The sequence below is a fragment of the Bos taurus genome, chromosome 13 (genome assembly GCF_002263795.3).
Source record: "Bos taurus isolate L1 Dominette 01449 registration number 42190680 breed Hereford chromosome 13, ARS-UCD2.0, whole genome shotgun sequence".
Taxonomy (NCBI): Eukaryota; Metazoa; Chordata; class Mammalia; order Artiodactyla; family Bovidae; genus Bos; species Bos taurus.
The window spans coordinates 50,657,344-50,675,303 of NC_037340.1; the positions used below are offsets into that span (position 1 = coordinate 50,657,344).

The 17,960-nt window shown below is 38.7% G+C and overlaps 1 protein-coding gene across 1 annotated transcript in view; it reads right to left on the reverse strand.

Moving 5' to 3' along the window:
- The window catches only part of HAO1 (hydroxyacid oxidase 1), a 64,350-nt gene that overhangs the window by 6,558 nt on the left and 39,832 nt on the right, over positions 1–17,960 (reverse strand). Inside the window, exons 4-5 of the mRNA NM_001434986.1 lie at positions 15,593–15,768; positions 5,895–5,986 (exon numbers count right to left, since the gene is read on the reverse strand). Coding sequence (NP_001421915.1) covers positions 5,895–5,986; positions 15,593–15,768 — 268 coding nt within the window. The remainder of the gene's footprint in view (positions 1–5,894; positions 5,987–15,592; positions 15,769–17,960) is intronic.

Genomic DNA, 17,960 nt, shown 5'->3' on the forward strand with positions numbered 1-17,960 from the left:
ATGCCCAATCTGGCCTAAAAAATAAACTAATAAGGATACTTAAAGTGTGAATCCTGGATTATAAAATGAAGCCTAGATTCATGTTTTCCTGTCCATGGACAAGGAAGTTCTATCCATCACAGAGCATTCCTATCCCCCCTTTCTTCTTCCTGGAGCTGCAGTTTTACTGGGTATATATTATGCAGAATAATTCTGACCAGAGCAGATAAAATAAGTAAATATAGTGAACAAGTCCACTATTTTACGACTTTTCTGTTTCTTTTCAGCTTGCTACACATCTAAAAGACCATTCATTTCAGCTTTTCTTTTCTTAGTGGTTCCTTAGACAATTAATTGCAGGCTTAGCTCCAGCAGGGTTAATCTACAGGAAAATATGCTAAGATTCCAATGTACTACTGTTCACTCATCCATCCATTCACTGATTTATCAAATATTTTATTGATGACTTGGCAGATTCCAGGCATCATGCCAGGCAGTTTACAGAATCCAAAAAGAATCCCACAGGGACCTGATTCTGGAAAAGCCCCCCTAATGGCACCCCACTCCAGTATTCTTGCCTGGAAAATCCCATGAACGGAGGAGCCTGGTAGGCCGCAGTCCATAGAGTCGCTAAGAGTCGGACACGACTGAGCGACTTCACTTTCACTTTTCGCTTTCATGCATTGGAGAAGGAAATGGCAACCCACTCCAGTGTTCTTGCCTGGAGAATCCCAGAGACAGGAGAGCTTGGTGGGCTGCCATCTATGGGGTCGCAGAGAGTCGGACACAACTGTAGTGACTTAGCAGCAGCAGCAGTTCCTGTTCCTGCTCAAGGTCCTCCCTGTCCACAAAACTTCCACTCACAAGGTGCTTCCATCTTTCTACCTTCTTAAAGCATCTAGTCCTACACTCATGATTTCTGACATTTTAGGCATAAAACACTTTAAAGGTTCCAAACCAGAGCAGTTGAGCACAAACAAACAGATAAAGCCAGAGATGCTTTAGTTAACAATGCAGAAGACAGATTCCAAGCCACTGCCCACAAGTCCTCCTCTGTCTACCCACCATGCTTCAGGCAGCCCTGGCTGGAGGTGGTGGTGTGAGTTCTAATAAATAGTGTGAGTTCTACTAAGTACGTTTAGAAAACCCCTGCTCCATATAGGTCTGGCTGACAGTTTGCGATTGCAGAAATGGCTGCAGCCATCTGCCACCTTATCTTCATTTCCTTGCAGTGCAACATTTCTACTCCTCCCATCATGAGGAAGAAATGAAGTCAAAAAAGTCTATTTCCTCACACCTTGAATCTGAAGTGGCCGTGTGACTAGCTTCCACCAACAGAAAAAGAAATAAGGGACAATATGCCTGTTCTAAGCATAAAGCTCAAGAGGCTTAGATATTTCCACTTGCTCCCTGGGAAACCCAGTGCCTTGTGAGACCCAGCCCACCTAACGTTCTAGATATGAGAGACAATGCAGAGCCATCCCTGCTGAGGTCATCCTACACCAGCCTGCCCTAGTAGACCCAGCAGCTGACCACAGACATGTATGAGTGAGCCCAGCCAGGAACACAAAACCTCTCTGTGGATCTCAGGTCAAATGGACAATTCACAAAGTTATGACATGAATCAATGGCTATTGAATTTTAGCCAGTAGATTTCAGAATGGTTTGCTATACAGCAAAAGCTAACTGATAAATCAAATGGTCCTCAAAGGAAGAATATAATGAATCTTTTTTAGAAGGAAAAATGAAATTTCTGATGTCATAGAATATACCCAAGGACTCAATTTTAGAAACACTGATTTAATAACCCAAAGTTTATTTTATGAAAATGTTTTACAATTGAAATTTTTCACTTGAAAATATGAAAAGAATATCATATTTTTAAGTTTACATTCTTCCCTGGTTGCTCAGTTGGTAAAGAATCCACCTGCATGTGGGAGACCTGGGTTCGATCCCTGGGTTAGGAAGATTCCCTGGAGGATGGCATGGCAACCCACTCCAGTATTCTTGCCTGGAGAATCCCCATGGACAGAGGAGCCTTTGTGGGCTACAGTCCATGGGGTCACAAAGAGTCAGACATGACTGAGTGACCAAACACTACTTTGGATCCAGTTAGCATAAAAAAAATTTTTTTTCCATAAAAAAGTCAAAAAAAAAAGCTCCTAGGGTTCAAAGACTCCATATAATCTGTCTTTAGACCCCAGTTTGAGATGATCTAGTATTGTGGATTTTGGAAATATACTAATTCTGCCATATCATTCCCTAATTACCTCAGGACTAGTCTTTGCCACATTATTACCTTCAGAGTAAGGATCTTAATGTGAACTCATTTTTTTTAAGGCAGATGTTAAATTACTTATAAAAGCATGCACTACTGAATTATCAAAATTCTTAGAAAGAAATATGTTATTCTTTTCTTTTATTGGAGTATAGTTGTTTTACAATGTTGTGTTAGCTCCTGCTATACAGCAAAGTGAATCAGCTATGTGTTTACATAAACCCCCTCTTTTTTGGATTTCCTTCCCATTTAGGTGACCACAGAGCATTGAGTAGAGTTCCCTGTGCTATACAGTCAGTTCTAATTAGTTATCTGTTTTATATATAGTTGTGTATATATGTGGAGGAGGCAATGGCACCCCATTCCAGTACTCTTGCCTGGAAAATCCCATGGATGGAGGAGCCTGGTAGGCTGCGGTCCATGGAGTCGCAAAGAGTCAGACACAACTGAGCAACTTCACTTTCACTTTTCACTTTCATGCATTGGAAAAGGAAATGGCAACCCACTCCAGTGTTCTTGCCTGGAGAATCCCAGGGACAGGGGAGCCTGGTGGGCTGCCGTCTATGGAGTCGCACAGAGTCGGACACGACTGAAGTGACTTAGCAGCAGCAGCAGCAGGGTATATATGTCAATCCCAAACACCCAGTATATCCCACCCTCCCTCCCACCTTGGTATCAATATGTTTGTTCTCTATGTCTCTGTCTCTACTTCTGCTTTGCAAATAATGTTAACTTATTTTTAAACTCTGCTGGAACAGGCCATGGTTCTCAATAGCACTGTATTTATATGGACTGCAGTCAAACTCCTGATCTGGGACTCTTAATGATAAGTATTTCTCCATACAAGAAAGCTCTGTGATTTATAGAAATGCAGAAATCATACAGTCCAGACATTTAATTTTTGCAACCAACACAACATTATGTAGAGACTCAGGCTGAAAAGTCTGAGCAACTTGGTCACCCAGCTCTCACCCTTCTAGAGGCAAGAAAAGGCTTGAACCCAAGACTCTGGGTTCATTTCAATGCTCTTGCAGTAAAATCACACTGCCTCTTTGGCTCTGAGTTATGATGTCACAGAATGTGCAAGAGAGTAAGTCCTTCTGTGTACCTACTGAGAAGTTCTATATCACAGCCTCCTCCGAGTCTTTTGCCAAATGCCTGAAAACCAACACATTGAGAGAAAAACACCTTCACTATAAACTTAATCCTGCTTCACATTTCTCTCATCATCATGCACCTTAAATTTTCTCTAGAGTAGGAGGCAAACTCAAGCAAGTATCTCCTCTCAGGCACACATCATGCAAAGGGGAGGGTCATTGTTTATCTTAAAACAGTTTCTGAGACCACAACTCAAAAAGCCCTTTTAGATAAGTTTCCATATCCCCTCAGCCAGAAGGAAATAAACCACACCATTCAGATATGTTTCCCTTAAAATCTAGTTAGATTTGATTTCAGTAGATTTAGATTTTATTTTTAGAAAACAAACTTAATTTGGCCTGCCCACTAAGTCCACGTCTTCATACACAAGAGAGGCATAAATCAGCGGAAAAGCCTTGAACTGAGACCAACTTCTCCTGCCCGCCCAGAGGAGCTCTTCACTCTCCACTACAGGCAATGTTTAATATCACCTAAAAAGATGGGTCTTTATAAGTAATGCTGAATTGGAAAGAGCTGACAACTTCCAGTTTTATGATTTTAATTACTGATTCTGTGCAAAGACTTGATTTCTTCCTACCATTAGCCCATTAGTGCTTCAAGAAAAACTCTTGAGTGCAAATGCATGAACCCCTGGCCTCATTCAATCTGCCCTAAGACCTGCACAACATCCATGGATTTAGCTAAATCAACATGCTATCTTAATGAAACAGTAATCCACTACTTGACTAAATTATTTGAATGAATTCAAATGTTTGCCCCAACTAATAACTATGACTAAATGGTTCTGACAAAAGGGGTAATGGATATGATGATCCAGCTCGGAAATGATGAACTAAAGAGTCTATCCACATTATTTCATAGATACATATTTATTTAAGTTTTGTTACATGATGTTAGCTTACTTTGCCTATGATAAGTGAAATTATGGAATACTAAAGTTTAAAGGCACCAAAGAAACAATCTAATTAATTTTTTTAACTTTAAAAGATGAAAAAGCTGAGATTTGGAGGGGTTATCCCTCAGCCCCATAGCAGGTCAGACCCTTCTCTCTTTCCTTGGCTCTCATAATTATCCAGGCCACCTCATTGGTCTTCCTGCTCCCTGTCATGCCACAGTCCAATTTGTGGTATTTGTTGCTGCTAAATCAAGGCTTTTCTATTGCATATCTAATGACTCATAATATTTAATATTCAAAGATCCCCTCCCTGACCTGTCCAAGCAGCCATATTTCTCAGGCTCCCAACACCCACCAGATACTGCAAACAAAAGAGATTCCTTGGTATTCCCCAAGAATATCTCAGTCTTTCCCATTCCACTTTTACACTCACACTAGTGAAAGCAGGGGTCCATATGGGAACAAAGCAGAGGTGAAAGACAGCTGCAATCCCACTGCCTCATCTGAAGAAATCCCGGACACATTCTCACAGCAGACAGCATATAAGGGATCCCCATGCCACCCCACCTACAGCTTCTGGCCTTCACTCTAGATCAGGGATCCATGAAGTACACCCCTGGATATACGTCTATCTCCATGACTTTTGATCCATTTCTGTGCTCCCCAATCCTTTATCTTAAAGTCAATCCATGGCTGGGCCCTTCGCTCCTGGCCTTGGGAGCCAATTGCTCCCTTTAACCGTTTTAACTCTATCCCACACCATTGCAGCCAGTTAGTTTACTTTTATATCTGGATTCTGACTCTGATTTGTCTGGCACAGGGTATATAGTACATATAAATTCACATTGGATCTACTCAGTAGCTGTAAAAATACTAGTGCTTCAGTTTTCCTGGTCCCACAAGATTCTGATGGATGGATTCAGGGTGCAGACTGGGAATTAGGATTCTTTAAAGCTCCCAAGAGATTCCAATGTGCAGCCAAGGTAGTTCAAGCTCCAACAGAGAGGTTTGTTTGCAGGAAACCTCTCCCAGGCCACAGGATTTCTGCCTCCTTTCCCCACCTGCCCTCACTCTGCAGCTTTTCAACCTCCACCTCCAAGACACTCATGGCATAATCTTCTTTCCTACTCAAATTTACAATATTCCTCTCAGTATATCTATAAATATAGGACTAATCACTGCCTACAAATGGCTACTTACTTAACACAGACGACTTTTATAAGTTTACAAACAAATAGAATAATAATCTAATTTAGGTAGATGCCCATGTGCTCGTGCACATGCTGAGTCGCTAAGTCGTGTTCAACTCTTTGCGACCCCTTGGACTGAAGCCCACCAGCCTCCTCTGTCCATGGGATTTTCCAAGGAAGAATACTGGAGTGGGTTGCCATTTCCTAGTTCAGGGGATCTTCCAGACTCGGGGATTGAACCACTAAACTTAAAATCTGAGATCTTACATATATTCCTACATATTCTATCTTGAGTATTCATACAAAAATATATATACAAAGAGGGGTAGTCACAGAGATGGTCAAAACTGAAATACAAATGGGAATTCCAATGGAGGCATTTGCCAAAACTCACAGTGGCTGGCACCCCGTCAAGCTGTCGAGCCCCATGATTTGACACCAAGATCCCGTCCAAACCATGTTTAACTGCCGCCTTGGCATCATCACCTAGAAAGAGTAATACAACCACGGTGTGGAAAAGGCAACTTAATAAAAGGCTTGAATTTTGAGGCCAAAGCATCCCCATCAAAGAGGGGCTAGCCTGAGACATATGTATCTTGCTCAGAAACTTTAGCACAGACATACACCCAAGGGTTAAATCTAGAATTATATTGATGATTTCTTTGGCCAAAAAAGGTTAACATTTGAAACAGCTTAATGATGAAATAAACTATCAATAGATGGTAAACTGACATGCAGTTAAAATGTATTTATCCTCATAAGGAAATACCCGTGCTCAGTTTATTTTTATTATTAACAAGATTAAATTATTTATCATTCAACATAATTACTCCCCCAAAATTTGGATAACATAAACGAACATATCAGTAGCAAGCAGTTTAGTGTAACAGGTGATAAACAAGTCTATTTCAAAAATATTCTTTAATACAAAGCTTTAACTTCAGTAATTATTTTAAGTAATAGTGTTCTATAATTAAATGTATTTTGTCCATTGAAGCATATAAAAATATAACATTCAAATGATATGCTACATCTTAAACCAGTCTTAAAAATATATTGATTTTTGAAAATGCTGTTTTAAATTTGACTAACATACTCCAAAATCAATTTCAAATCTTTTAAAAATATTTTACATCTTTAAACTATTATTTTCAGCATTCTCCCAATAAAAACTATTTGCTAACAGAATCATGAAAATAACACTGCTTCCCAAGTTTAACACTCAAAAGTAGCCCAAGGTTGTAGTGAAATCAGATTGTGGAAACTTAAGCAGATAGATACAGGACATTGCATATATTTATAAATTCAGCAATGGAGATCAAGGGCATACCTGACTAAGAATAATAAAAAAGAGATTCATAGGAGAATTTGTAATTTGAATTATTTGAAAATTTTATTCTTTAAACCACCATTTTCCAAACTGTGTTTCATGGAATTTTTAAATATTCCCACTTTTCAAAATAAAGCTAGAAATATTTTTCTTCTAAAATTATAGGCATATGAAAATGTTAAACCCATGTGGCATAGACAATGTTTATATCCTTAAAAATTCATAGGTTGAAGTTTTAACCCTCAATGTGATCAAATTTGGAAATGAATACTTTGAGAAGTAATAAGGGTTAAATGAGGTCCCAGGTAGTGCTAGTGATAAAGGTCATGAGGGTAAGGCCCTCATCATGGTATTAGTGCCCTTACAAGATTACACCAGAGAGCTTGTTCCTCTCCCTCTCCACACACACAAGGGAGAGGTCATGTGGGCACACAGCGTCAAGGTGACCTCTGCAACTCAAGGGAAAAGCCTTCACAAAAACCAACCAGGCTGGCTACTTTATCTCAGACTTCCAGCCTCCAGAAGAATGAGAAAATAAATTTCTGCTTTAAAACACTCCCTTTCTCAGGCTATTACATTTTGTTATGGCAACTTGAGCCGACTAAGACATTGTGTCATCATGATATTATTATTACTAGCAGAGAATAGTATATATAAGGAATATATACTATATAGTGTGCATGCTAAGTTGCTTCAGTTGTGTCTGACTCTGTGACCTTATGAACTGTGGCCTGTCAGGTTCCTCTGTCCATTGGATTCTCCAGGCAAGATACTGGAGTGGGTTGCCACGCCCTTCTCCAGGGGATGGTTCCGACCCAGGGAGCGAACCCGCATCTATTTCATCTAACATGCATTGGCAGGCTGGTTATTTACCACTAGCACCACATGAGAAGTCCATATACTATATATACTAAACTATATATATGTTAGGCTTCACAGATGATGATAGTGATAAAGAACCCTCCTGCCAATGCTGGAGACGTAAAGAGACGCGGGTGCTATATAAGAAATATATAGTGTGTGTGTGTGATGCCCTTCAGTTCAGTTCCATTGAGTTGCTCAGTCATGTCCAATTCTTTGTGACCCCATGGACTGCAGCATGTCAGGCCTCCCTGTCCATCACCAACTCCCAGAACTTGCTCAAACTCATGTCCATCAAGTCGGTGATGCCATCCAGCCATCTTATCCACTGTTATCCCCTTTTCTTCCTTCCTTTATCTTTTCCAGTATCAGGGTCTTTTCCAATGAGTCAGTTCCTCGCATCAGGTGGCCAAAGTATTAGAGCTTCAGTTTCAGCATCAGTTCCTCTAATGAATATTCAGGATTGATTTCCTTTGGGATTGACTGGTTTGATCTCCTTGCTGTCCAAAGGTCTCTCAAGAGTCTTCTCGAACGCCACAGCTCTAAAGCATCAGTTCTTCGGTGCTCAGCTTTCTTTATGGTTCAACTCTCACCTCCATACGTGACTACCGGAAAAACCATAGCTCTGACTAGATGGACTTTGTCAGCAAAGTAATGTCTCTGTGTATTAAGTAATGTCTCTGATTTTTAATACACTGTCTAGGTTGGTCATAGCTTTTCTTCCAAGGAGCAAGTGCCTTAAATTCACAGCCACAGTCACCATTTGCAGTGATTTTGGAGTCCAAGAAAATAAAGTCTCTCACTGTTTCAATGTTTCCCCATCTATTTGTCATGAAGTGATGGGACCAGAAGCCATGGTCTTAGTTTTTGAATGTTGAGTTTTAAGCCAGCTTTTTCACTTTCCTCTTTCATTTCATCAAGAGGCTCTTCAGTTCCTCTTCAGTTTCTGCAATAATGGTGGTGTCATCTGCATATCTGAGGTTATTGATATTTTTCCCAGCTTGTGCTTCATCCATCCTGGCATTTTGCATGATGTGCTGTGCATAGAAGTTAAATAAGCAGAGTGACAATATACAACCTTGATGTACTCTTTTCCCAATTTGGAACCAGTCCATTTTTCCAAGTCTGATCCTAACTGTTGCTTCTTGATCTGCATACAGATTTTTCAGGAGGCAGGTAAGGTGGTCTGGTATTCCCATCTCTTGAAGAATTTTCCAGTTTGTTGTGATCTACACAGTCAAAGGCTTTGACATAGTCAATAAAGCAGAAACAGATGTTTTTCTGGAATGCTCTTGCTTTTTTGATGATCCAATGGATGTTGGCAATTTGATCTCTGATCCCTCTGTCTTTTCTAAATCCAGCTTGAACATCTGAAAGTTCTCAGTTCAAATACTGTTGAAGACTGGCTTGGAGAATTTTGAGCATCACTTTGTTAGCGTGTGAGATGAGTGCAATTGTGTGGTAGTTTGAGCATTCTTTGGCATTGCCTTTCTTTGGGATTGGAATGAAAACTGACTTTTCTAGTCCTGTGGCCACTCCTGAGTTTTCCAAATTTGCTGGCAGGTTGAGTACAGCACTTTCACAGCATCATCTTCTAGGATTTGAAATAACTCAACTGGAATTTCATCACCTCCACTAACTTTCTTTGTAGTGATTCTTCCTAAGGTCCCACTTGACTTCAGACTCCAGGATGTCTGGCTCTAGGTAAGTGATCACACCATCATGGTTATCTGGGTCATGGAGATCTTTTTTTGTACAATTCTGTGTATTCTTGCCACCTCTTCTTAATATCTTCTGCTTCTCTTAGGTCCATACCATTTCTGTCCTTTATTGCCCCCATCTTCACATGAAATGTTCCCTTGGTATCTCTAATTTTCCTGAAGCCCTTATCATTTGGATATTGGACATTTTAAACAGTCTTCAAGCCTCTCCATTTAATCATATTTAATGATTAAAATCATTTAATCATTTCTATTTGTCACTTTGTTTTACATTTTGGGAAATATCCTTGACCCTCTTCTTCAGTAAACCAGTAATTTTATTTTTAATTCCAAAAATCATTTTTTTTAATATTTGCAAACTGTTTTTAATGTTCCAATTTTCTTTTCATGGCAGATTCTTCTTATTTAAACATATTTTCAATCCCTCTGAACCTATCCTTTGGAGTCTTTAAAGTTCTTTTTTTACTTTATCTCTTTCCTCTGCCATCAGCTTTTCTGCAGATGTACCATGGTCTTTTATGTTTTGGAATTTCTGAAATGCCTTGTGATGCTAAAGGTGGAGTCTCCCCTGGGCTGGAGCACAGACCCTTGAGAGACCCCGTGGCTCCCAGCTCCTCACCACCCTGCACCCCTCCAAGGCAGCAGCAGGAGGCAGAGACCAGTCCCCTGGACATCCCGGAACCCCAGCAAACCTTACCCATCTTCAGCAGAGTCTCCCCTGGGCTAGTGGGGGAGTGTCACAAACAGAACTCCAGTGATTCCTCTGGCTTTCAGCTCCCACTTTTCATCCCTCATCTTTGTCACACTTGCACTCTAGACCCTAGGAACCCTCAGGCACCCTATGATACGACTTGCTCCTGCCTTCAGGGTTCTCACAAAGACTCTCTACAGGAGCAGTTTTCTTTTCATTTTCCTGGTGTCAATATACTCCCTTTACCTTTTGTTTCTTTCATAAATGTCTTGAAGTTTCTCTGCTGCTTGTGCCTTCCTTTCCTTTGCTGTCATAAGTGTTATGCATTCTTGGATTTCTGTACTTTAATTTCAGTAAGGTCTTAAATTTGATAAAAGGGTACATATGTGCTCAATCTATCATTTTGAACTAGAAATCCAATATGTTATCACACTATCATTTAAAACATGTTTAGGAAATGGTTCTCTAAAGATACAGACTTGTATGCTATCCAGGAGAACTTTCTATGATGATGGAAATGTTCTACATCTGTGTGGTTCCATATAGTAACATAAATAGCCATAGAGTAATAGAAGTGTGGCAATGTAGGTGAGAAACTGAATTTTACTTTTGTTTAATTTTAATTTACTTGAATAGCCACACTTGGCTACGGACTGACATATTGGCTGAGTTTTAATGTTTGCATGGGTTTACCCACTCTAATAAAGAGATGTACCACGGTATTTTTTTATGTCTAGATGTATCTATATCTATAAGTAACCTTAACAAACAATGTAAAATGTAACTAGAATTGCTCTGGTTATCTAATTGCATGTGTGATATCAAACATAAAAATCAAAAGTTAAAAAATTAAAATATTTGAAATATATTTTATGAATCTCATGATTGAAGATATATGTAATCTTCTGATTTATAATGCAAATACTTGCCACCAGGTAGCTATAACCTGTGTTTTAAGATATTGAATACTGTCAATAAACTGACCCTATACAGTATGAAAAAGAGATTAACCCCTTAGGCTTGGTAGTAAGGCCACCTAGATTTGAATCCCATATCTGCTTCATGCTTGCCATGTAAGCGGCAAATTACTTAACTTGTTTGGTACATCAGTGTACTAAACCACAAAATGGGGATAAAGATTCAAATATGATTGGTTTGTGGATTAAATGAGTTGAATGAGCTCTTAGAAAGTACCTGACATGTTGAGCACTCAGATAAATATGATTATTATTATTTTCAGCTGATGGTACAGGAAATACTAACTAAGAATATGAGTAGGTAGAGGAAGATTTATTTGCTGGATACTTTTGGCAAATCTATTTAAGTTTTGTTTATAACAACAAATTTTAATCATAGTGAGGGTTATGATTATTATGAGCTTTTCATTTTGAAGGAAGCGCTATTTAAGTCTTAGTTTGTTGTCTTCTATCATCTCAAATGGTTTTCTGTGTTCTACCAGGCAGTGCTGGGAATGTAGGGGGAAATCACTGAATGGTTTTCTAAGAAGACGGGATCATGAGCATGTAGAGAAAAATGAAAGTAATCATTTATGACCATTTATGTATCCCTTTCCTTAGCTGTTTATGTAATCTTGTTCACATTTTATTTTAACTCAGAGAGAAAAACAATGTTTTCTTAACAAGAGAGTCAAAGTGGACATAGCAAATGTTCATGAATCTTGGATTTTCATTAACCTTTAGAGTTTACTAGTATGACATTCCAAATTTGTTATTTGCCAGTTAATACACTAACTGATTCACAAACACAACAGTCAATAGTGAATAGCACTGTTTGCTATCTTATTAATACATTATTTCCATATTTAATCTTAAATACCAAAGTAAGTACTCAAGATTTAGAGTAGTATTATCTTCTATCTATTGTCAAGGCCTTGAACAATAGACATATAGCAGGACTCTATGCTATTTCAACAGGAGCTTAGTAACTAAATCCTAGCTTCATGGCAGCAGTTTTGAACACAATTCAGGAACACTGAGTGAATATTCTTTGAGAATGTCTTTAAAAACTATAGATAGGGTAATAATGAGTTAAAGAAGTTTCTGAGAAGCCAAAAATCACTAGAGAAGTGAGATCGTCTAGTTTTAAATTTTTTAATTAGAAAAAAATTCTAAAAAGCACATGCCTTTGTTTATAATGCCATTTGTTAGCGTGAGTTCTGAGGAAAACCTAACCCTGTCTCAAGTACATATTTGGAGTTTGTGTTGAGATTTCCAAAGACAGAGTTTAACCACAGCAAGAGATTGCATCTTGCTGTTTTAGTTGCATTCATTAGAATGCAATCCTTAAAACGGTGGTAAGGGGGGATGTTTCATTGAGATCTTCTCAGTTGCCTGTGATTTCATATTCCTACAAATATAATCTGTACCTTTCTGGTAAAAGGAAAATGAAAAAAAGATAGATGACTCTTAGTCAATCCATGTAACTTCTGGATGAAGATCTGTGAAATAATGAGACCTGGATTTCCCAGAATTGGCCTTAGCACTCCCGCCTCCCCTCCACCCAGACTGAACCTATGCACCACTTAATGTCATTGTTGTCATAGTGATGATTCTTGTTTGTTAAATAAATGAAGTAAATAGTTACAGAGAAGTTAGACAATGTAAACTGCACGTGTACAAATAAGTTATTTCCTTTCAAATGCCAAATGCCCAGTCTTTCCTTCTCTTGCTTTTGAGCTCTCTCTAGTTATAGATATTCATGCAGTTTTCCCTAAGTATTTTACTCAATAAACATTCAGGCTGTCTACTGAGTGAAAAACACATAACATGGATAAGAAAGAAAAGAGAGAAGTAAAAGTGTTGGTAGTGGTCCTTGGTGTAACGGCCACAGAATGATGTTCTTGAAGTCAAAACATTTTTCAACTTAACATGTGATAGTAAATCATTCAGTAGATTCACATCATATCCTAGAGGACAAAGTGGTAGAAAATTAGGTATATTGGGAATCCAAAATTGAAACATTGGTTAGAAATTAAATTGGTGATTTTACCCCAACTGCTGTGAGCCTTCTGTGATGAGAGTAATTAAATACTTGAAACAGCATTTTTTAAATAATTTTTAATTAATTTTAAATATTTTAAATAATTTTTAAATAATTTTCTAAATGGATTACACCCTTTCAGTTTCCTCAGTGACACCACTGTGAAGTGAAAGTGAAAGTAGCTCAGTCATGTCCGACTCTTTGCAACAATACAGCCCATGGACAATACAGCCCATGGACAATACAGCCCATGGACCACACAGCCCATGGACCACACAGCCCGTGGAATTCCCCAGGCCAGAACACTGGAGTGGGGAGCTGTTCCCTTCTCCAGGGGATCTTTCCAACCCAGGGATCAAACAGAGGTCTCCCACATTGTAGGTTGATTCTTTACCAGCTAAGCCACAAGGGAAGTCCCAGAAGACTTTGAAGTGGGTAGCCTATCCCTTTTCCAGTGGATCTTCCCAACCCAGGAATCAAACTGGGGTCTCCTGCATTGCCGGTAGATTCTTTACCAGCTGAGCTACCAGGGATTAGCTACAATTCTTGTCCAGATTACAGCAGTTTCCTAAATTGCTTCCCTGACCACAGCTAGGCCACCTCCATTGAGTCGGACCATTATACAAAGCTTGCTTTTTCTACACTGCTGATCTGATGAGGTTGCTTCCCTCATCAAGGTTCTTAGTAGTTCTCAATCATCTTAAAGTCTACATACGGCTTATATGGTTTAACATTGTTACTTGTGACTGCTGTATTTCAACATGACCGAAGTCTGAAAAAGAGTCTTTTGACCTGATGTCATGACAAAAGTCAAGGATCATCTTTCATCCTGGAATGAAACCTTCCCTAAATCACTTTTATAACTGTCCAAACACTATTTAAGCCATACCCTTATAGTGCATAGATTTCAATCTCAGTATGTACAACATCTTATCTCACCCAAATTCTTGTTTTTATGTCTGTCCCCTCCAAGAATGAGATGTCCTTTGGCCAAGGATCTCAAATTATTGTCTTTTATTTTAGCACACAGTAAGTATAATAAATGTTTATGAAATGAGTGAGTGAATAAGTGAATGAATGACCAAATAAATGGGACAGATCCTTCGGGTTAATATTTCAGTACCTACAGTGGAATATAGCTACAGGAAGTAGCACTAATAATCATGGACTACAGTATGAATGCAAGTAAGGTCAGCAAAACTGTTTAAAGGTGTCTGTAATATCAGTATATACTCAAAAAAGTATAATCCACAGAAATTTTGAACTGACAATAGTCTATAGAAAAGAATATAACAATGTCTTTTAAAAGCACAGATTAAGACAGATCAGGATTTAAACATATCTCCACTACTTAAAAGCTCCATTATGAAAAGTGAAAGTTGCCCAGTCATATCCGATTCTTTGCAACCCCATGGACAATACAGTCCATGGAATTCTCCAGGACAGAATACTGGAGTGGGTAGCCATTCCCTTCTGCAGAGGATCTTCTCCACCCAGGAATCAAACCTAGGACTCCCACATTGCAGGTGGATTTTCACCATGTGAACTACCAGGAAAGCCCAAGAATACTGGAGTGGGTAGCCAAGCTTCATTAGGCCCATTCTTTTACTCACATTAGCTTATTTTTGTGTCCATACTATTAAATAAAGTCAGGGGCATTCCCAGAGCTTTATAAATAAGGGCCATGGTACTCATACATATTCAAGTAAAACCAATGAAAAAGTTTTGATTCTAAGTCATAGTTAACCCTGAGATAAATTAATGGAATCTCTCATCACAGAGCCACTTACTTAAACATTTCCATTTGAAATAATATGTTTCGGGCAGTTATCTACATAACAGTATTAAATGTTTTCAAAGGCAAGAAAATATTTTTGTGGGTGAACACATTTACATTCCAAATTATTATATTCATTGGTACCTCCCTGTGGGATTTGCATACATGTGGATATTGGGGAATTTGTCAAGTTTCTTAACAACCATGGCTTGATATTTGAAGATTTTAACATTCTAGTCCACCATTCTTTAAAGAGAGGTGATATGGGATTCCACACTCAAAAAATCAGTTCTAGTCATTAGTACTGGGAGGGAACAGGAGAAAAATACAAAGGGCTCTTAAACATATCTGGCTGTCATAATATCTTCCTTGGGACTTATTGATTTGAGAGCAGTTGTTGGCAGCTTTCAGCCAAAGCAACAAACTCAAGACCTTCTACCTAGGTTTTGCCAAGTTCTGTGATTCAATGGCATCCAAAATCAGGCAATCCCACTACTTTAGAAAAAGTAACTTTTTACATCATAAGAGCCCTGTTCTCCTTCAGAAGGAAGAAACATTTAGTCATTAATGTCAAATGGGAGAACTGAGAGATGGATTTATATTTCCATATTAATTATTTGGAAATAATTGATTATTTTCCCTTAAAATATCATGATCATATCCATAAAGAATCATAAAATCAGAATTCACTCAAGTAGAGAAATAAACAAACCTCTCAAAATGCCTTTTGCAACAATGGGCAGAGATGTCAGTCTTCTCAGCCATTTAATATCCTCCCAGCTGATGGATGGGTCTATTGCTTTAGCCACATATGCAGCGAGTCCACTTTTGTCTCCAAAATTTTCCTTAGGAGAAAATGCTAAATCATTGGTTTCAAAATTTTTCATTCTGAAACAAAGAGATACATAACATGAGAAACTTCCCAAATTAGAACTATCTTTACAATGACTCATTCAATGAAAAAAAAGAAGGGTACCCTTTTCAAATCAATTGACTGTTCACTCTCCAAGTTGATCACATTTATGTTTTCGTGTTTTGATGAAGGAGTCCAGGCTAAATATGACAACTTAGTAGACTTAATTGGTCACTTAAAGTTTATTTTACATCTTATAATGTAAGATTTTTATATAAATTTATATCTTTTTATATAAATAAGTCAGATTAAAGGATAAAACTTTGGCCAAGTTCAAATATCTCTACCTTTTTAAGCCAGTCTGTGAATATAAACAATCAATTTGATGCTATTTTCAAAGGCAATGCATACTAATCATAAGACGAACATTTGCACGATGCATCACAATTTACAATGGGCATTCATATACCCACAATGTTTAAAAAACTTTTGGAAGATAAAATTCACACTCTATAATTTCTATTTTATACAAAAAAAAAAAACCCAGAATTGTAGAACAAGATGCCCCCATGTATTAACTAATGCAGCATTTGGGTTTCAAACTGGTCTCGACTCATTTTTTTTAAGAATTTTTTTTCTGTGTGCATCATTTTAAAGTCTTTCTATTTCATGCTTTGGTTTCTTGACTGTGAGGCATGTGGGATCTTAGCTCCCCAACTAAGGATCGAACCTGTATCCCCTGCATTGGAAGTGAGGTTTTAACCACTGGACCACCAGGAAAGTCTCAGCGTCTCTGACTCCTAATTACATTCTCTTCACTCAGATCTCAACTGCACTCTGTCAATTACATTAGACTTCAGAAATCTTTCAAAGTCCTTGTGGAAAATTCTAGAGGAGATTGGAAATGCAGTATTAACACCTCTGTCTGGGGTCACTGTAAACTCTTTTCCTTGTCTTTTTTTTTCTTCTTTCAACTCTTTTCCTGCTACCATGTTGGTGTGGTGGTGGTGCTGGTGCTTGGTCATAGGGAGAAGTGGAAAGTGGTTCCCAGCAGATGCACTGTCAGCTCTTGCTTTTTTTCTCTATTTACTTGTTTTTTCTGTCTTCTTACTCAGAACCCCCAATCTTCTAGACAATCCTGACCAGGATATGAGTTTCCAAGACCTTCCTTACTTTGCCTGAGGTGTGATGGTTAGTTTTGTCAGCTTGACTGGGCTAAGGGATGCTTAAGCAGCTGGTAAAACATTACTTCTGGGTATGTCCATAAAGATGTTTCTAGGTGAGATTAGCATTTATATCAGTAGACTGAGAAGAGATTGGGCAGGCATCTTCTAATCTGTGGAGGTCCCAAATAGGACAAAAAGGTGGAGGAAGAATAAGTTCATTGTCTTTGTTTGAGCAGGGACATCCATTGTCTCCTACCCTTCACATTGGAGCTATTCGTTGTCAAACCTTCAGGTTTTGACCAGGACTTACACTATGGGCTCCCAGTTTTGAGGCCTTTCAGACACAGACTGTGACTTATACCATTAACTCCCCCCATCTTAGGCCTCAGGTTTAGGTTGAAACTACTCTGGCTTTCCTGGACCTATTCCTACAACCTGGGCCTCCAGCTTGTAGATAATAGATTGTGGGATTTCTCAGCCTCCTTAATTGTGTGAGCAAATCCCTTATAGTAAATATCTCTATAGATATAGATACAGCCATTTCGATACGGACATCCTACTTGTTCTGTTTCTCTGGAGAACCTGACTAATACATATGACTTTTTCTTACTCCTGGGGCCTGAGTCACCCTCAACACAGCAGACTCAACTTGTCAAGGATGTTGGTATACACATACCCCAGCTCCTTCAACCCTGGGCGGATTAACTCTGAGATAGATTCTACAAGATCTCCCAGAGTTTCCCAGCAGGATTAAGCTTCAGTTGCCCATAGCTGTGACTGTCTTTGTAACATGCCAATTGTTGACCATCTCCGCTCCCTGATACCTCTTCCCCACTCCTCTACCAATATTCCTACCATCTTCTAAAGGTACTACTTTTACTTAAATCAGTGGTTCACATTCTTCTCCTAAAGAAACACAAACTGAGACACAACCCCACTGAGTTGCTCCCTTCTCCTATGTCTAATTTTGTTAACTCAGCTTAGAACAGTATTTCTCTAACTAATCTAGAAGATTTTGCAGCTGGCTTACTCTACACCTGAAGTCTTTTCTCTTAGTCTAA